The sequence below is a fragment of the Rosa chinensis genome, chromosome 7, assembly GCF_002994745.2.
Source record: "Rosa chinensis cultivar Old Blush chromosome 7, RchiOBHm-V2, whole genome shotgun sequence".
NCBI lineage: Eukaryota > Viridiplantae > Streptophyta > Magnoliopsida > Rosales > Rosaceae > Rosa > Rosa chinensis.
In genome coordinates, this window is record NC_037094.1 from 47,726,782 (window position 1) to 47,747,512 (window position 20,731).

At 38.0% G+C, this 20,731-nt stretch overlaps 2 protein-coding genes across 13 annotated transcripts; one reads left to right on the plus strand and one right to left on the minus strand.

Annotated features, from left to right (window-relative positions):
• Positions 1–8,278: 8,278 nt before the first annotated feature.
• Positions 8,279–18,071, plus strand: LOC112178042 (disease resistance protein RPV1). Of its 10 annotated transcripts, none has more exons than XM_040510745.1 (12): positions 8,279–9,040; positions 12,092–13,190; positions 13,329–13,544; positions 13,673–15,304; positions 15,391–15,531; positions 15,676–15,834; positions 15,922–16,131; positions 16,225–16,593; positions 16,689–16,767; positions 16,854–17,042; positions 17,129–17,318; positions 17,459–18,071. In XM_040510745.1, exons 1-4 carry the CDS (start codon positions 8,529–8,531, stop codon positions 14,654–14,656), a joined length of 2,811 nt encoding a protein of 936 aa, XP_040366679.1. In that variant the 5' UTR covers positions 8,279–8,528; the 3' UTR covers positions 14,657–15,304; positions 15,391–15,531; positions 15,676–15,834; positions 15,922–16,131; positions 16,225–16,593; positions 16,689–16,767; positions 16,854–17,042; positions 17,129–17,318; positions 17,459–18,071. The 10 variants fall into 10 exon arrangements, with proteins under 10 accessions (XP_040366679.1, XP_040366673.1, XP_040366675.1 ...); XM_040510739.1 differs by having other exon boundaries at positions 13,673–15,300; XM_040510741.1 differs by having other exon boundaries at positions 13,673–15,300; positions 17,169–17,318.
• A 700-nt stretch (positions 18,072–18,771) lies between these two features.
• LOC112178043 lies at positions 18,772–20,700 on the minus strand. 3 transcript variants are annotated; one of them, XM_040510009.1, is made up of 6 exons: positions 20,563–20,652; positions 20,132–20,183; positions 19,717–19,867; positions 19,582–19,638; positions 19,210–19,276; positions 18,772–19,110 (listed from the first exon to the last, which is right to left on the minus strand). In XM_040510009.1, the coding sequence occupies exons 2-6, from the start codon at positions 20,146–20,148 to the stop codon at positions 19,103–19,105; spliced, it is 300 nt and encodes a 99-aa protein (XP_040365943.1). In that variant the 5' UTR covers positions 20,149–20,183; positions 20,563–20,652; the 3' UTR covers positions 18,772–19,102. The 3 variants fall into 3 exon arrangements, with proteins under 3 accessions (XP_040365943.1, XP_040365942.1, XP_040365940.1); XM_040510008.1 differs by having other exon boundaries at positions 18,772–19,276; positions 20,558–20,700; XM_040510006.1 differs by having other exon boundaries at positions 18,772–19,276.
• Positions 20,701–20,731: the final 31 nt, after the last annotated feature.

A 20,731-nucleotide genomic window follows, 5' to 3' on the forward strand; every position in this document is an offset into this window, starting at 1 on the left:
CTACACATTCATATCTTCCATTAACTCGTGTTAATACTTTCGTTGAATATGTTAAGGAAACTAATCTGACATATCTTTTCTATTATAGCAGATCGTATTTATAGCAGATCATATAAGCTGTGCAATAGTTGTAACTTACCTTGTCTGTAACTTAGGTTGTAAATAGGTTCCTGACTTGTAGGGACTGATTGTAATCACTCTTGTATAAGAGATACGTTTCTGTATCAATGAAAATCACAACTTCTGCCTATCTGTCATCTCCTCTTTTCATGGTATCAGAGCAGGACTAGATCCTGACTCTCTTTCTTCCCTGCTGCACTCTACCCTCTCGTGCAGCCTACTCTCTAATCCCTCACCTTTCTGGTCAACATGGCTAAAGATGATGTTCCACCATCAAAAGATCATGGCAAGACACATGCCGACTCCTCCAATCCTCCTCCATCTGAGATGTCAAAATCTGATCTTTCTAATCCTTATTATACCCATCATTCAGATCATCCAGGGCTCGTCCTAGTATCTAAGCCTCTGAACGGAGACAATTATGCAGGATGGAAAAGGGCTATGACTCTAGCCTTGAATTCCAAGAACAAGCTGGGTTTCGTGAACGGCACAATACAGGCTCCTTCAGAAGAGACAGACCCCGAAGGCTATGCGACTTGGTCGCGTTGTAACGATATGGTTCATTCATGGCTCATCAACACTATTGATCCAGAAATCACCGACAGTGTCATCTACTATCCTACCGCCCACGAAGTATGGGAAGACCTTCGTGAGCGATTCTCTCAGGGTAACGCTCCGCGAATCTTTGAGATCCAGAGAGAAATTGCTTGTCTTCGACAAGAGCAGCTGTCAGTCTCAGCTTATTATACAAAATTGAAAGGTCTATGGGATGAATTAGCTACCTATTCAGAGACATCTCGTGGACCACAGGCAGAACAACAAAGACTCATGCAATTTCTGATGGGGTTGAATGATACTTACAGTTCCGTTCGCGGACAAATCCTTCTCATGATTCCTTTACCAACAGTCCGTAAGGCATATGCAGCGGTCTCCCAGGATGAGAAACAACGTTCTCTTTGTGCTTCTCATCCCATTGCAGATTTATCTTCTAGCGCAGCCATGGCAGTGCGCAATTCTGGAAGACCCAACTTCAATTCAGGCAGAGGAGGACGTTTTGAGAGGAATGATAGGCAATCCCAGCGTCCAGATCGCAATTTTGCGTCTCAGGAAGGACGGCGACAAGGTTCTGGCAGGGGGAGACCACATTGTACTTATTGTGGAGATCCAGGCCACTGGGTACAGACCTGCTATCAACTGATTGGGTATCCCCCAGGTCACCCTAAAGCAAAACAAGGCACAGGTTTTTCGAAGCAATCAAGAATAGCAACACCTTCAGCAAATCAAGTTAGTGAAGCTGTCGAAGTCGACAATGGGCCGACGGTGACACTCACTGAAGCCCAGTTTAAACAGTTTATGGCTGCTCTCAATCATCCCACTTTGAAGCCCAATTCAAGTGCAAGCTCAAGTCCCTAAGCAAATGCCGTAACAAAACCAGGTTTGTCCAAGGTCGTTTCCCGCAATTGGATCATTGACAGCGGTGCGACCGATCATATTACTTCATCCACACAATTATTGCATAAAAATAATAATTGCTCATTTCCACCTGTTCTATTGCCTAGTGGAGCTAAAGTTGACATTGTTGCTAAAGGATCACTACCTCTGAGTACCATTTTTTATCTTCATGATGTGTTGTCTGTGCCTCAATTTAAAGTCGATTTATTGTCGGTTAGTCGATTGACTAGAGGATTGAACTGTTCGGTGACTTTCTTCCCATATTGGTGTATTTTGCAGGATCTGGCTACGAGGAGGACGATTGGTTTGGGTGAACAACGCAATGGATTATATTATTTGGTGGCATTAGCGACGGAGAAGTCCATGACCAGTCCTTCTCTTTCCACCGCTCGCCCAGCTTGTCATCTCACCATCACCTCCACCGACCTATGGCACAACCGCTTAGGGCATGTGTCATCCTCTTGTTTAGGTTTCATTGCTAAGAATTTTCTGCATGTTTCCATTTCATCTAATAATGCTTGCCACATATGACCTTTGGCTAAGCAGAGTCGCTTCCCTTTTAATACTAGCATTATTTCTTCTGTCAAACCTTTTGAAATTATTCATTGTGATATTTGGGGTCGATATCGATTTCCTTCTCTTTCTGGTGCTCATTATTTTCTTACCATCGTTGATGACTATACACGTTTCACTTGGATATTTTTAATGCGACACAAAGATGAAGTCCAATCCCTCATTAAACGTTTTTTTAGCTATGTTGTCACTCAATTTGATTCTCGTATTAAAACTTTCCGTAGTGATAATGGTAGTGAATTTCTATCACTTCGCTCTTTTTTTAGTGATAATGGTGTCGTTTTCCAACATTCTTGCGTTTACACGCCTCAACAAAATGGGGTTGTGGAGCGTAAACACCGACACATTCTTCAAGTGGCTCGTGCTCTAAAGTTTCAAGCACATCTTCCTTCTCAATTTTGGGGGGAGTGTGCCCTTACCGCCGTCCACATCATCAACCGTTTACCTTCTCCCGTTCTTTCTTTCAAAACCCCTTTTGAACTCCTCTATTCGAAACCTCCTTCCTTCTCTCATCTCCGCGTTTTTGGCTGTTTAGCCTATGCGACTAACGTCCACCCGTCTCATAAATTCGATCCCCGTGCCATTCAATCCATTTTCATCGGCTATCCCATTGGTCAAAAAGCCTACAAGTTGTTTGATTTGTCTCGCAAGAAGGTTTTTACTAGCCGCGACGTCAAATTTCATGAACAAATTTTTCCTTATTCCTCCCAGTCCAAATCTGTTGCCTCGTCCTTGGGCCCCCAACCCGGCCCCATTCCCTTGCCCTGTTCTGACATCGATTTCTCCTTTTCTCCATCCACGTTGTCTCCTCCCAGTCCTCCTACTTCGTCTTCTTCCTCTTCCGATCGCCCATCTGCCATCTCTTCTTCGCCCCCGCCACCTCCGCCACCGCCACCCCCGCCTATTCTCCGGACCTACTCCCGCCGCCGTCCGACGCCGCCTGCGGTCGACGACATCGTTTCCCCCGACCCATCCTCTGTTCCTCCTGCGGTTGTCGACGCCCTTCCTTCTTCTCCGGCGCCGCTCGCTCCTCTGGTGTCGCCCCCCTCCTCCCCTCCTCTTCCTGCCCCTTTTGCGCCTGTTCCCGCTGCTGACCCCGCCCCTCCTCCCATTCCCGAGCCGGCTCCTCTCCGTCGCTCCAGCCGCCCCGTTCGTCCGCCCGACCGCCTCACCTACCATGTTTGCTCCGGCCAATCGCCCTCTTTGCTGCCTGGTCCGATCAAAGGTACCCGCTACCCATTAGCTAATTATGTTTCATATCACCGGTATCTGCCGCAGCACCGTGCTTTCACGGCCTCCCTCAGCCACGTTCCCGAGCCTCGCACCTATTCTGAGGCTGCAGTTCACCCTGAATGGCAAGCTGCTATGGTTTCTGAATTACAAGCTCTTCAAGCTAACCGCACCTGGACACTGACTCCCCTTCCGGTCGGTAAGGTTCCTATTGGCTGTCGTTGGGTTTATAAGGTGAAACACCGAGCAGATGGTTCTGTTGAACGGTATAAAGCCCGCCTGGTTGCTAAGGGTTTTACTCAGTTAGAAGGGGTCGATTATCAAGAAACCTTTTCCCCCACTGCCAAAATCATTACTGTTCGATGTTTGTTGGCTTTGGCTGCAGCTCGTGGTTGGGCATTACATCAATTGGATGTGAACAATGCCTTCCTCCATGGTGATTTAACGGAGGAAATTTACATGTCTCCTCCACCAGGGCTTCGGCGACAGGGGGAGGAGAATCTAGTATGCCGATTGCACAAGTCCTTATATGGTTTAAAGCAGGCCTCACGGCAGTGGTTTGAGAAATTTTCTGATGTTGTACGGTCAGCCGGGTATGTCCAATCTAAAGCTGATTATTCATTGTTCACTAGAAAGCATGGGAATTCATTTACTGCGTTGTTGATTTACGTTGATGACATATTGATTACTGGGAATGATTTGGAGACCATTGCTGCACTTAAAACTTTCCTACATAGTCAATTTCGTCTCAAAGATCTTGGAGACTTAAAGTATTTTCTTGGGATTGAAGTTTCAACTTCCAAACATGGGATTTTTATATGTCAACGTAAGTATGCTCTAGAGATTATTGAAGACGCAGGGTTACTAGGAGCTGCACCTGTAGATACTCCCATGGAAAAAGGTTTAAAATTGTCTGATTGTAGTGATTTGCTCAAAGACCCCGGAAAATATAGAAGGTTAATTGGCAGGCTTATATATCTCACTGTTTCACGTCCTGATATTACTTATGCAGTCCATGTTCTTAGTAGATTCATGAACCAACCCAGAAAAATGCATTGGGAGGCAGCGTTGAGAGTGGTACGTTATCTAAAAGGGGCTCCTGGACAAGGTCTGTTCTTCTCTTCCATTAATGATCTGAAGTTGAGAGCTTATTGTGACTCTGATTGGGCGGGGTGCCCTATCACTAGAAGGTCTACCACCGGGTATTTTGTTTTCCTTGGACCTTCTTTGATTTCTTGGAGGTCAAAACGTCAAAAGACAGTTTCCTTGTCTTCAGCAGAGGCAGAATACCGTGCTATGACAGGCACATGTTGCGAGTTGACTTGGTTACGTTCTTTGCTTAGAGATATGGGCTTATCTCTTCGTGAACCAGCCCTGCTGTTCTGTGATAACAAGGCTGCACTACACATTGCGGCCAATCCCGTATTTCATGAGCGCACTAGGCACATCGAGATGGATTGTCACTACATTAGAGATAAAATTCTGGATGGTTCTGTGGCCACAAGATATGTGAATTCAGCTTATCAGCTTGCTGATGTTCTTACTAAACCTTTGGGGAAGGATATCTTTATTCCTATGATTCGCAAGTTGGGAGTGCAAGACATCCACTCTCCAACTTGAGGGGGAGTGTTAAGGAAACTAATCTGACATATCTTTTCTATTATAGCAGATCGTATTTATAGCAGATCATATAAGCTGTGCAATAGTTGTAACTTACCTTGTCTGTAACTTAGGTTGTAAATAGGTTCCTGACTTGTAGGGACTGATTGTAATCACTCTTGTATAAGAGATACGTTTCTGTATCAATGAAAATCACAACTTCTGCCTATCTGTCATCTCCTCTTTTCAGATATTTCCTCCAAATCTGATTCATCTATCGGCTTGATCTCAAAGTCCTCCAAGGCCCAATCGAAAGGTACAGCATCGACTGGATTTTGAGATGCATACTCCCCGTTGAAAGCCTTTTTCCTGTAATTTGATACATCTTATGGTCGTGCTCCGCCATACATATCTCCAAGATTTCTCCTTCAGTTGAATCTATCCTCTTCACGACATGTTCATCGAAAAAATCATAATCAGAATCTTCATTTGCTATATGTTCCTCTGTAACAATCCCTCCTTTTCTTTTGATACTACCGTCATCAACGACAGAAGGTTGTTGCTTTTGTGATGACTCCTCAGTCATAACAGGCTTCCCACATGTTGATAAATCATCACATCAGTAGCTCCTGTGGTAACATTAGAGTGATCATTCAGATTTAGTCAAGAGTAAACTCACTTCGGTGAGGGGATGTATCGTGCATTGTAAGGCAGACCCTAGTCCAGAGTTCTGCAGATTCGTTAGAATGCTTGTCAACTAACAGGTGTATGACTTGGACAGAGCAAAAGATATTCCACTGAGAAAATAGAAAATGAGGACGGGGGAATGCTAGTTCTTTTGTAAGGGGACATGATGAATACAACTTTATTTTTTGGACGAAGTGTAAATATTCTGTGTCCACTTTTAATATATGAAGATACATATAATTGCTCTCAAGTCGGTCTTGCCATACCTCTTATCTGTGTATATTTCGGTCTTTTTACTAGGTAAAAACCCTTGTGCATGCAATGTCAGTCTTGAGACGAGTTGAGATGAAACTGGAGGGTCGAGATATATCTGACAACAGGTAACTGCTTCTTCTGGAGATCTTATTATGTTAGATTGTTGGTAATAATTGATATGACTGTGGACCTTTGTGTATTCTCAGAGAAATTAGTATCTCCGAACAAGTGGACTATCTGCTTAAGCAAGCCACTAGTGCAGACAATCTATGCAACATGTATGAAGGTTGGACACCATGGATTTGAACTTGTGATCGAAGCTGCTGCCTTCCATATGTACGAGGCGTATTAATTTAGAATGGCGGTGGTTAATTCGTTTTTTCCTTGCAAACTCAGAGAATTGAGAATTGAGCCTCTTACACTGGGCAAGTGTATCTAGCTCCCTCTAAATTGTGGTACCTTGGGTGAGATTATGCATGTGGCATGGGAAGCAGTCTCGTGTGGAATTCGTGTTAGTTTGCATTTGGTGGTTGCTAAGCTGTCTTCCCTGCTTTAATGCCCTATAAAGGTGGAACAACTTCACAGACACCATTGTGGCAGACTGGCAGGAGAATGCCATGTGAAGCACTTTGAAGAAGATTTCGGATTTTAACAGCAAGCTGGCCTGGTGTAACACAGTTGTTCGTCAACGTCATTTGTCGACCAACTCTTCCTTTCGGTTTGGGAATCTCTTTATTTGATACTGACCGGGAAAGTTCAACATCTTTTCCCTTTTTACTGTGGTATAATGAGTTAAGAATGTAGATCTTATTGACAGATCAATTGCTAAATAAGGTTCTTGATAAACTAAAAGCCAAATATTGGTATTCAGTCCTACTCTGTAATATACCTTTTAGGGCACGTTTACTTACTTGGAAGGAAAGGGAATGATTACGAGGTAAAAAAATTCATGCGTTAGTAGGGAATGATTACGAGGTAAAAAAATTCATGCGTTTACTAACACATGAAGGAATCGGAATGGATGTAGATCTCACCTCCTTATCAGGAATCGATTCCTGAATACTCAGGAATTAGATTACGAAGGGAGGAGATGGGTTTAGGAATCATTCATCCAGAATCAATACCGATTCCTTTCTTCTCCCATTCCACTTATCTCCGATTCATGATTATTTTCCATTCCAAGTAAGTAAACGTGTCATTAAGTTAATGGAATAAAAACGGATTTCAGCTGCTCTTCTGCTACTTAATATATAAACTTTCTATACTAATGTTTTTTTTTCTCTTCTCCAATATAGATTTACTGTTGTCCCTTATTTATCTACAAAAGTCAAACTGTTCCATAAAAAAAAAAAAAAAAACTGCTAATGAAAATAGACGAATATAAGAATTTTCGGTCCAATTTATTAATACTGATATTTTAGTCTCAAAAATGTCCTAGGTAAATTGGTAAATCCAATCCGTTGGTCCAAAAAAACTCTTAATCTTATTATAAGGGAATTTTTTTTTATTAGTCTTCAACTGGAGGCAGTGAAGAAGTAAACTAGTAAAGTATAACTTTCTTGGTAATGACTAATCTTCATTGTTTGCTATTTAAAATGTGTAGTTTTATCATTTTCTTTGTTTGTTTGTTTTTTTTTTTTTTTACGTTTTCTTTTTGCTTCTTATCTTTCTATTTGCTTAACTTTCAAATCAATAACAATGCTAAGATTTGTAACAATGAAAGTACATCTGGTAAGTTTAAGACCCCATAGAACGTCTCAGTGTGATATTGTCAAATTATTGACTTGAGAAAACCAGTCTAAACAATGTAATTAAGCCACCACTACCACATAATTTAACAAACCAATTAAGCTAGTTACTGGTATTATACAACTTCCCTTCACAGAAAACAAAAAACAAAAAACAAAAGTGTCGAGATAAATCGAGAATCAAAAAGTAAAGTAGAGGTGACAATCAACTTGCTCGGATTTTGAAAGACTCCCTTTATACATTCTTTCCCTAACCCACATAGAATGCATCAAATATATAACTACATCTAAAATGTGTAGATTAATGGGGTACTTGAGCCTGAAGAAAAACTGATAAGAGGAAAAAGGGCAACAGGTTGAAGAGATGTGGGAATGTGCATGGACTATCTACACGCGTCTGTGTTAAAATAATTGGTTACAAAAGCCACCGTCCCATTTTCCTAAAGCTTATTATTGCTTTCCAGCTGGGTCAACTTCCTCCGCCATTCTTGACTAACTAATGTGCTAAGGATCACACCGAAGTCTCATACGAATTATCTGAGCGATCACCAAATGTTTTTACAGTAGTGTCGCTTTTTAGAAAGCGAAAGCGCCATCAAACCAAAGCAAATGTCTCCTGAGGTCTAAAGCCGTCAATCACGTTGATGTCTGTCGCCCACTTTTGTTGTCGTTCTATTTCCAATGACAACTCCGTGACACTTACAACTCGATTACCTTCGGTGGAAGGAGCCAGGAAACTGCTTTGCACTTGGCCAAACCGAGAGGACTAATATATGTAACAAGAGATATAGTCCTTGAAGCAACAGTACCATCCCAAATTATTTCCATTCAGCCTCCTCACTCATCCTCCTGCAATCAAACAACATGGATCTGAGCCTCGGAGCCTCTTCCTCTTCTTCTTCTTCTTCTTCTTCTTCTTCTTCCACCCATTCATTCACACATGATGTCTTTCTGAGCTTCAGAGGTGAAACACGCAACAATTTCACAGGCCATTTGTACAGCAATTTGGTTAACAAGGGAGTTAAGACCTTCATAGATAATGAGCTTACAAGAGGAGAAGATATAAGAAAGGAGCTTCTCGAAGTAATTGAAGGATCAAGGATTTCCATTGTTGTATTTTCTGCAAACTATGCATCTTCAAAGTGGTGCTTGGATGAACTTGTCAAGATCTTTCAATGTAAAGAATCCAGGCAACAAATCGTTTACCCAATTTTCTACAAGGTAGATCCGTCGGAGATACGATACCAGAAGGGCCAGGTTGGTGATGGAATTGCTCACCTCAGCAAATACGAGGATAACTTAATGAAGGTGGGGAGTTGGAAGGCAGCCCTTACACAAGCAGCAACTTTGTCTGGGTGGCACATCTCGGATGGAGGGTAAGTACGTTCAATCTCAAGCATCTCAACTTTATAATGCAGATTTTAACATTCCACCGTTAACGGATAGTTAACTTAGTTAACAGGTTACATATAATGTTTAATCTCACTCATGCATCAATAGTTTCACTAAGGAAAATGATTTGTGGCCTCAATCCTAGGTGGCATGCCTTGTCACCTACACACATCACCTATTTGTCAAATCATGCCATGTAATTATTGAGTAAAAAGACTATCTTATCCTTTCAAAATTTACTGGCTCTAAATTATTTTGGTTTTCATCTAAAAATAAAATATATTATTTTAATTTTTTTTTTTTTTTTCATTATATATATAATTATATATATATATAATTCGTCAAAAAAAAATTATATACAAATATGTGTTTGTGTGTATAAATATATATATATATATATATATTCACAAACATATATATATATATAATTATATATGTATATATATATAATTATATATGTATATATATTCGATGTAGAATTAATATGGTATATATATATATATATACATATATATTAATGTCATAATTCTAAGCCACAAAATTTAAAAAAAAAAGTCAAATTTAAAATTGATTCTACAAAAATGGAAAGAAATATATTAATATCTTAATTATAACCCATCAAATTTGGTAAATTGAAGTAATATTCAACTCTTTTAATAAATAAATTTAATAAAATTAATGGAAGATTAGTTTACCTTACACTAACAAGTTAATTAGAAAAGCTAAAAATTAAATTGGATCCACAAAAATGGAAAGAAAATGTATTGAAATCGTAATTAAAACCTATGAAATCTGGTAATTGAAGAGGTAAGAAAATATCATTAATAAATTGAATTGATAAAATGATGGAATTTCAAAATTTCTCGATAATATAATATTGTCTTATCCAAACACAACATTAGGAAGTGTTCCTTAAAGGTCAAGTGAGACTTCATTAATACAACTGTTCGTTTATTTTTACATGAAAAAACAATCATAATGTTATTAATACTATGTAGAAATTCAATGAACAATAGGTGTATAACACAGCAATAATCAAAGAAAAGTGCAATTAAGGAAGATGTAAAATAGAAGTCATCGTCCACATTAACATTAAAGCCAGCTAACATGTCTTACACGAACAAATAAGTAATAAGTAGCTAATAATGAGCCAGTAACGTTTACTGGGGATTTTTTCCCTAATGACATATTTACACTGAAATAGAAATCATCATCCACACTGAAATTTAAAGTCAGCTAACATGTCTTACAGTAACAAATAAATACTAAGTAGCCAATGATGAGCTAGTAGAGTTCACTGGAGACCTTTACCTAATGGCATATTCACACTTAAATAGAAGCCATCATCTACTGAAACTGAAAGGGCTAACATGTCTTGCACGAACAAGTAAGTATTAAGTAGTCAATGATGAGCTAGTAAAGTTTACTGAGGATCTTTTCCTAATGGCATAATTACACTAATATAGAAGTCATCATCCATATTGTCTTACAGTAACAAATAAGTACTAAGTAGTCAATAATGAGCTAGTAAAGTTCATTGAGAACCTTTTCCTAATGGCATAATTACACTAAAATAGAAGTCATCATCCACACTGAAATTTAAAGTTAGCTAGCATGTCTTACACGAACAATAAGTACTAAGTAGCTAATAATGAGCCAGTAAAGTTTACTGGAGACCTTTCCCGAATGGCATATTCACACTAAAATAGAAGCCATCATCCATTGAAACTTAAAATAAACTAGTGTGTCTTGCACGAACAAGTAAGTTCTAAGTAGCCAATAGTAAAGTTCAACGAGGAATCTTTCCGTAATAACATATTCACACTAAAATTGAAGCCATATATCATTTACATTGAAATTGAAAGTCAGCTAAGTACTAACATGTCTTATACGAATAAAAAGTACTAAGTAGCTAATAATGAACAAGTAGAGTTTACTGGGAACTTTTTTCTAATGACATATTTACACTAAAATAGAAGCTATCATTCACATTTAAAAATCATTATTGTCTATTGAAAAATTTGGGATCAACAAAACAAGTATACTTTCAAAAACTAATTTCCTCATGTGCAATATATTGTATTCCATATTAAGCAATTTCTTTTCAGATATCAACTTCCCAATCAATTTAGATATCTAGGTTTTCAATCACCAGATTTTATGAGTTAAAATTACGATTTAAATACTTTTTCTTTCTATTTTTGTGAATCCAATTTAATTTTTGACTTTTCAAATTAACTTGTTAATGTAAGGTAACTAATCTTCCATTAATTTTATTAAATTTATTTATTAAAAGATTTAAATATTACTTCTATTTACCAGATTTCGTGGATTATAATTACGATATTAATATATATATATATGTATATACCACATTAATTCTCCATCGAAAATATATAAATTTTTTGGACGAATTATATATATATATATATATATATAACTTTGTTTTTAACGAATTATATATATATATATACACACCCATACTTTTTTTTGAATATGTATAATGAAAAAAAATCCTAAATAATGAAAAAGAAAGAAAGGAAAAAAAAACAAACAATATTTTTTTTAGAAGAAAGTCAAAATAATTTAGAGCCGTTATATATTCAACAACATATATATATATTTGACAAATTACAGATAAATAAATATATATATCCACAAAAATATATAAATATAATTTTTTTAGACGAATTATATATATATATATAATAATAATATATATTTTCTAGAAGAAAATTAAAATAATTTAGAGCTATTAGATTGTGAAAGGATAAAATAGTCTTTTTATTCAAGAATGACATGACATGATTTGACAAATTAGTGAGGTGTATATGTGACATGGCTTGACACCTAGGATTGAGGCCACAAATCTTAGGCCTCATTGAGGCCTTATATCATTGCCCTTTCACTAACTAATGGAGTACAATTAGAGTATAATCTTGAATATGACTTAGTCTGTCATTGATCCGTCCCCTAAAAAATTGAAAATGTAGGGAGGTTTAAACTAAATATTTCATATGCTTTTACATTTGCAGGCATGAAGCGAATTTCATTGATGAAATTGTTAAAGTGATATCAACCAAAACAAGGAAATGCACCCTTTTAGATGTGGCAACACATCCTGTTGGAATAGAATCTCGTGTAGAAGACATACTTAAGCTCTTAAATGTAGAGCAAGGCGATCCTCACATGGTAGGGATATGGGGAATTGGCGGGATAGGAAAAACAACACTTGCAAAAGCTGTTTACAATTCAATTAGCCATAAGTTTGAACATTGCTGTTTCTTGAAAATTGTTAAAGAAAAATCACATGGAGGTCTTGTTGAGCTACAAAATAATTTTCTTTCTAAGATTATAGAGAGGAATCTACCTAATGTGACCAATGTTGATGAAGGAATCACTGTGCTGAAGCAAAACCTAAGACAGAAAAGGGTTCTCTTAGTTCTTGATGATGTGGACAGCTTGGATCAATTAAAAAAACTTGCTGGAAGGTGTGATTGGTTTGGTCCAAGAAGTAGAATTATCATAACAACAAGAGATACGAATTGCCTAAGTGCCCATGAAGTCAATTCAATATATGAGGTCAAGGAATTAAATCATCAAGAAGCTTCAAAGCTCTTCAATTTCAATGCCTTCAAAAGAAATATATGTCTGGATGACTTCTTTGAACTTGCAAATGAGGCAATACGTTATGCTAAAGGGATTCCGTTAGTTTTGGAAGTTTTAGGGGCAGATCTATGTAGTAAAGAGGATAAGGATGAGTGGAAAGAGGCATTAGAGTATTACAAGAGATATCCTAACCAAGAGATTCAAAAAACTCTCCAAAGAAGTTACGAGGCATTGCCTGATCGGATAAAAGAAGTTTTTCTTCATATTGCATGTTTCTTTAAAGGTGACAAACAAAGCTATGTGATAAATGCACTAGAAAGCTGTGACTTGTATCCCAAACATGCTCTCAAAGTCCTCGTAGAAAAGGCCTTAATAAAAATTGAGGAAGACAAAAGAATTTGGATGCATGACCATTTAGAAGACATGGGAAAAGAAATTGTTCGGCAAGAGTCTCCTAATGAGAAAGGAAAACGCAGTAGATTGTGGCTATATGAGGATGTTTGCGAGGTTCTTGAGGAAAATGAAGTAAGTGATATATAAATTATATAACTTTATGATATTTAATACATGTTGGCTTATAAAATTTTGAAAAATGTTAGAATTAAATGTAAATATTTATTATGAGAAGAAATTGTTTAATTTGACGCAATTGTTGTTTATTAGGGAACGGATAAAATTAAAGGCATCGGGGTAGGAGATTTTTATTCACAAAAGATATGCTTGAACCGCGGAAGCTTCACAAACTTGAAAAATCTTGAAATTTTTATAGTCCGTGGAAAGGGAGGGATGCTTTATGGAGAGGGCGTGGATTATCTCCCCAACCACTTGAGGGTCCTTCACTTGATTTCATTACAATATGTCGGGGGATTGAATTTGAAGGTATTTGAAAGAATTCGATCGATCACGTTTTTACACACACACACACACACATATATATATATATATATATATATTGCTGCATTTCAACCTTTTTAATTTGATTTTTCTCTTCTCTTTCTCCCAAACAGGGTATGCGATATTTGAAATCTATCAAATTGTCGGAGTGCTCTGGTTTAACAAGAATTCCCGACTTGTCTGGATTAACAAGCTTGAAGTATTTGGAGGTGTCTTATTGTTTTAGTTTAGTTGAAGTTCATCCTTCGGTTGGCCGTCTCGATAAGCTCGTCAGTTTGATACTCACCCATTGTTACAAGCTGCAGATGTTTCCAGAGAGGATCAACTTGAAATCCTTGGAAATTCTGTATCTATCTAATTGCTGGGATCTTAAGTTCTTCCCTGAAATTGATGGAGACATGAAGTCGTTGAAATACCTGGATCTAAGTCAGACTGGGATCGAAGAGTTACCTTGCTCAGTTGGAAATCTCACTGGCCTTAAATCCTTGTCTCTGTGTCGCTGTCAAAATCTGAGAAATGTACCATCGAGCATCTTCTATGGATTGCAACGTCTGGGGGAGCTAGATCTACGGTACTGCTATAACCTTGTTACATTTCCAGAGAGGATCAACATGAAATCTTTGGAAATTCTGGATCTCTCTTATTGCCGTCATCATAAGTTCTTCCCTGAAATTGAGGGAGACATGAAGTCGTTGAAATACCTGGATCTGGGTTGCACTGCCATCAAAGAGTTACCTTGCTCAGTTGGAAATCTCACTGGCCTTAAATCCTTGGTTCTATCTCACTGTCAAAATCTGACAAATGTACCATCGAGCATCTTCTATGGATTGCAACGTCTGGAGGATCTAGATCTACGGTACTGCTATAACCTTGTTACATTTCCGGCAAAGTCAGAATCACTTCCTCCACCGGTCTTTTCAACTACCCTGTCGACATTACAAGTTGATTTGAGCCATTGCTGGCGGCTTGAAGAAATTTCAGAATTTCCACGAGAAATAGCTTGTCGGTGGGAAGGTTGTAGGTCATTGGAAAGAGTTTCATACTTGTCAAAAATTTGGAGAGTAAAGATTCAAAAATGTCCGGTCGGTTGGACTTGACTAGTTGTCCGAGACTCTGCGACGATCTGGCTCGTCGAGCAGTATTTCATCTGGCCAAGAAGAGAAAGATGACATCATCACCGTTTGTGGGAACCAAGGAATTGATGGGAGGGGATGATAAATTGGCGGCTCTGTTGACTCTTTTTTTCTCTCGTGCGAAATCTGAAGAATTCCACGTAGAATTTCTCGGATTTGCGGCTCTGATTCAGTTTCCAAACTGGTTCACCTGCCGCCGTCTGTATGAGGGATTCATACCTAAACAGATTGGATTCTGCATTGAAATTCCTCAAAACTCCAATTGGGACAGCAAAGGGTTGGCTCTCTGTATTCAATCGTGGTTACCTAGTGTCCCTTATTTATTTTCGAAGTTTCCTGAGGTCCCTTTTTCTGTTTACATCAATGGAGTAAAGTTTGATGAAATAAGTAGGAGGTGGCACGGGACTGTGTGGGTGCATTATATTCCATTGGTTACAGTAATAAGGAGGTTGAGTGAGTGTGGGATGCCGCCACCTGATATGTTTCGAGTTATGTTTTGTTTTGGAGATAATTCTGATGAAAGAGGAATGCCTCGGACGGGAAGCTGGGGAGTCCACCTGATCGAAGATTTGGAAGAAGAAAGCCGATAATAATCCAGCTGACTTCCAGTAGGTTCATTATCTTTTTCTTTTTGTGTGTTTTCAGGCTTCTTTTATAGCCTACTATCATTCTCAAAATCATAATGCTATTTGAATCAGAAACGCATTCTGTTGTCCAAGTATATGCTCATTCTGCTGCCACTGAGTATGACATTGACACACCCGAGTTACTAAACACTTACCTCCGAAGAACTACTCCTTTGAAAACATGATGCTCGATCATCATCATACAATGTTAAGGTACTTATTCCCTGTCTTCGGCATAATGGCACATACATTGGTGTATATCTATCATATATTGTTTCTACTTCTGAACTTGCCATTTGTAGTAGTCTAGGTTAAACACTAAAACTTTTCTGAATTCCCTCGACTTACTTCGTTCAGGAGTTCAATTTAGAGGAAATGATTGAGTGAGTCTTTGGAATCAAACCTCTAGAGCATGATCAATGGAGTTGATAATACCTACACCGAGGGTCTATATGTCTGAATTATTAAGTTGAATCGCAAAGGAACTAGATGCTCCAGATATGGCTGATACAATAGGTAATTGCTTTTTTTTTTTGGTGAATTAATTTAGCTAGTTGCTAATAATGGATTTTATTAACAATGGAAAACTTTATGTGTATTCAGAGCAAGTGGATTATGTACTTCATTAGCAAGCAAGGTTGGACCTACCATGGATTTCATTCATTTTTGCCATGCCTAGTCAAACACACCTCAAGAGGGTTTGGGTCTCTTGCAGCTTTGGTGGCATAGTGAATCCCCGTCCTCTTCTCCAGTCAATTGTCACTATCCCATTAGCGAGTGTAATGGATTCTGTTTCACAAGGTTACTTCCAATGTGAGTGCACAGTTGGTCTTTGTTCTGTTTATCTTTAAAAATAATACTAGGAAAGAAAAATTTGCCGACTAAAGCCATCCTTTGTTCAACCAGGTTGTCCAGACCTTCTGGGTTCTAATGTCTACCTGAAATTAGTTCAGCACTCTTTTCGCTTGTTTTCATTTTCTTTTAGTATAGGCAGTAATGTTTGCGAGTTAGTTTACCTTTGTTACTGTGAAGTTCTTGATGAATAATCTGATTAAGATGAAAGGAGAACAGCATTTGGGCCTCTTAAGAAGAAGGCAATACATGCTTGTTGCAAGTTTGGGTCATCCTTGGAAAAAAGGGTTCAAGGGGTAGAGCAATGTCTGCCCAGATTGAGGAGGACACTGATGCAGAAGAGCTGCAGGCGGGTGGAAGCATTTCACCAAGAGCTTATATTGGAACAACATGGTGATTGATCAACATATATAAGATGCTGAGGTGAACTATATACTCCCTTTTAATTAACAATTAGAGATGGTTTATGAGTTGCTATCATGTGATTAATTATGACTAAATTCTTATCTTTATCTAAGCTGGTACAGATTTTTAAGGGCCCAGCAAGTGTGGGATGATATGCTCAACTCAAGGAAGGAATTTTTCTGTTCAACTGTGGTACAGATTTTTGCTTCCATTGGAGCCTGTAGTGGAGACAGTCTCATTTGACTACTTTTAAACTTCTTTCTTTGTTTATTTTGTAGACAGACTGATCTAATCAGTGGGATGCCAAACTGATCGAGATTAATTAGTTTAGTACTGGATTCTACTCTACACTCAGCTTTGCAACTCTTGATATTTGACAAGGTGAAAATCAGCAATGTTGTCGTCTTAAGGCATGCTAAAATGAATCTAGAGATCTGATCAAGACAATAATGAGTCACTGAGTTTAGGTAACTTCTTTTTCTAGGAGCTACTAGCGCAGACAGTCTTTCCAATATGTATTAAAGGTTGGTCTTGTGGATTTGAACTTTTGAAGGTGCTGTCTTCTAATTACATACGCGCAATGATCTATGTAGAATGCATTGTAAAGTGCTTTCAAGAAGATTTTGGATTCTTGGTAGCAGCCTTCATGGTGTATTGCATCCCTACTTTTCCGTCAATTCTCAGCATTACCAGCAGTCTGGAAATGCCAACATGTATTCTGCATCGTACATCTGCATACTAATGTGAGTACACTGTTTTTCTTTGTTCTGTTGCCATTCTTTCGTCCACAATTACTGTAGGTCTTTGATAGTAATATATGTTCGGTAAAGTTGTCCAGTCCTTTTGGCAATCGTTGATTTTTGCTGTCTACCTCATTGTGTAGGCAATCATTTCGATTTTGCACAGCTCGTGTCTTAGAGAGACCATGATCCTCCCTCTGCAGTAGGAATACGAAACCTACACGACTACTTTAAATACTCAATGTCGCCCAAACCTCCAACACAAATTGTTCCAACTGGTGCAAGGTTAACATTGACAAAGTCTTGCAGCTCTGTCTCTGGAAGAATTGGTGCAGGAGAATATTATGAAGGAATTTAGCAACTGGATCATAGGTTTTTCTGTAAGCCTTGCTCTTGGTACAATTATGAACTTAAGTGTAGGGTTTATTCACGGGTCTTCTTATTCCAGCTTAGTTAATCTACAAAGACCCTATTCCGTGACACTAGCTGGGACATCTCAGTGACTCGTGTCTAGCTACAAGGTAATCAATGAAACAGCAGATAACTTGCCAAGCTTGATCATCCTTAGCTACAAGAAGTCTTATGGATTTGTAAAGTCTGGGGCTTTGCAATATTGCAAATGCAATGCTATAGTTTCTTTCGTGCCTAGGTGCCAGACTTCAAATGCACCCTATGTAGTTGAATTTTAGATACGGCTTTGTGTGCCACATGAACGTTTTTTTTTTTTTTTTTTAATATGGGAAACTGATTCGTTTCGCTTTCTTCCAAATTTTTTTGTTGTAGCTATTTTTGTTGTATAGATTGTATCTTCTTGGCAATCCTACGAAATGATGATCTTCCCTCTCTGCATCTGTGTTTTTAATTTTTAACTGCTGCACTTAGTTGGTTTTGTTTTTTGGTGGTTCTGAGAGTAGTCCCCTTTTTCCCTGATCATTGTTGAGCCCCTTTATTGTACGTTTGGGCTCAGTTATTCCATCTTCTTGGGCTTGCTCTTTGTCAAGTCCGGTATCCAAATTTTTTTTTTTTTAATTAGCACCATCTCACTGAACCTCTGAAGTTGAAGTTAAAACAGCCAGCCGATTCGTATTAAATGTATATATTTGTAATACCATTTGTTTCCTACGATTTTAGAAGTTTCTTGTGGCTAGGGCGTGACAAAAAAGGGAATTCACTCTTGAAAACTGATCATTGTGGTGGTGCGTTTTTGGTATCAAAACTCAAAAGCTCAGAGATATACATATAAAGTAATATTGTAGTCACAGACCCTACCAAGGTTCCCCATCTTTCAAAATATCCCACATTCCCACCTCCCGAAGTTCAAACTATCCTTCATCGAAAGTCAAAAGAATCCCTTCCAAAATATCCCCCGGTCCAAATTCAGAAGCAGTAGCAAGTGTTGAATGCCGCAGGTTTGTTATTTTCCTGAAGTTTATACATAATAGAGTAACAATCATAATCTAAGAAACGTGAACTGAAGGGTTTAAAACATCGTCAGAATAAAAAAATCAACTAATAGCTCAAGCATACACGGCTGAATCTATTTAAGATTACCAGCCACGGGGCCAAGAAGCAGATTCTAATATGTCACACAAACTCTTACAGTCCAATGTCACAAAAGGAACCTAAATCAGTGAGCTTGATATATATACTACTACCAATGCTATTTGACAACGTTCATAACACTACATTTAAACATTACTTGACCATATATATGCATAATAAATAAATCCACTCCATTCTTCAGCATTTAGTGGTCTTCAGTCCTAGCAACTCTCATAATATGGTCCTCAATCTCCTGGTTTCAACAAAAGCAAAGCATCAAGGACTGAGGAAATCATGCATTTTATAATTGATTCAACCAAATTGAAGCTACAACAGATGATGGAAAACAAACCTCTGCCTCTTCCTCTTCTTCTAACCTCTCTCTCCATCTTCTTTAGAAACATTTCAGGCTTCAAAATCTGAAAGAACACAGCTTTAGAAGGTCTCAGCCAATCACGCAGCTAGTAATAACTATTTGATGTACTGGGGCAATTATCATACTTTCATGAAGTTTATTAGAGATTCCCTTTAAGATAGTTCAGAAATCATCAGATTAATTATTCAGTTTGATAGCCACATTCTTTCTAGTATTGCAAACATCAAAACATAGGCATAAGAGTAAAAAGCCACAGTTTTTCTAGTCAGATTCAGCCCCAATTATTCAGTTTCAGTTATTCAATAATATGCTCAAATATGAAACAAAGAAATACAGTATTATTATTACCTCCATTCCAATAATCCATTGGGAGCAATTTGATCCATATATACTACAACAATCTCCCTGCAAGCATTGAAACATATAAAAATCCAATATTTTTCCTTTTGTTTACAAATGTGAGTAACTGGGGACTTGACTTACAGGACTCAGAACACACATATGTTCTTCTGAGGTTTGAGTATCAACTGGTTCATACATAAGCGACATGGCTATGTGGGTCTTTCCATAACTAGTTTCCAGATACAAAATTATGTTCTCCTCCAAAGCTTTCTTACACAGTTCCAATTGATACCTTCAAAACCAACACATGAAAATCAATACTCCACCTTTACTTCCATTTTCAGTAATCAAATTCCAAATGAACCCAACCCAATATCCAATTAATTGAGCCAAACTTTTTGTCAATATCTAGTACCAGTTGTCCAGTGTGTGAATATATAGTTCCAAATGATACCAAATCCTACCAACATGCAATGTATATTCGTTCTCTTTGAACCATTTTGGCCCTTGAAATCAGGCATGATCGGGTTTTGCAACTAAAAGCAACTAAAATTACCTCCTCCTCATTGCCATAAGAGTGGAGCACAATCAATACACCAATATCCTGCCTGCAATTAGAAGAATCAGAAAAAGACTGAAATTTGATCTCAATCGGGTACAAAAGTCAACAATCCTAAGGTTATTTTCTTCAATCCTATTTAATTGAACTACAAGTAAATAGCAAAATAAGCAGAAAATGGCAGATTCTCCGGCTGTAATTAACTTGGCAACATTACTGTCTTTATGAAGATCGCCTTATTTTCATCAATTCCAATCATATCAAAACTCAAGTATAATGTGTGTGTATGGTGTAGCTCAGTGCCAACAAAGAAATAAAGAACTACAAGAAGAGGTTACATAATCTTACAGTAAGACGTTCTTCATAAACCCAATCAGTTCACTCTGAATTAAGTTCAACAATAGTATTGAATACGATAGATACCTAACCTGAGCTTGTCAAGTCATCTTCAAGAAGTAACCAAAAGAATCTTCCAGAACCAGAATTCGGGTTCGAGAACACCGCTATCATTAGAAGTACAATACACGGAGAGAGAGACTTCATGAATCACCCTTTATGAGAAATTCCTCAACATTCTCAATTCCGTCAATCAGAGAG

Bases quoted from the DNA above. Each gene is read 5' to 3' on its own strand.
- LOC112178043 (XM_040510008.1), bottom strand. The intron at 19,639-19,716 runs GTAAGTCAAGTC...CAATGCTTGCAG, and splicing joins ATATGTGTGTTCTGAGTCCT to GGAGATTGTTGTAGTATATA. The intron at 19,277-19,581 runs GTAATAATAATA...GTGTTCTTTCAG, and splicing joins AATGGATTATTGGAATGGAG to ATTTTGAAGCCTGAAATGTT.
- LOC112178042 (XM_040510745.1), top strand. From the start codon at position 8,529: ATGGATCTGAGCCTCGGAGCCTCTTCCTCTTCTTCTTCTTCTTCTTCT. The intron at 9,041-12,091 runs GTAAGTACGTTC...TTACATTTGCAG, and splicing joins TGGCACATCTCGGATGGAGG to GCATGAAGCGAATTTCATTG. The intron at 13,191-13,328 runs GTAAGTGATATA...GTTGTTTATTAG, and splicing joins AGGTTCTTGAGGAAAATGAA to GGAACGGATAAAATTAAAGG.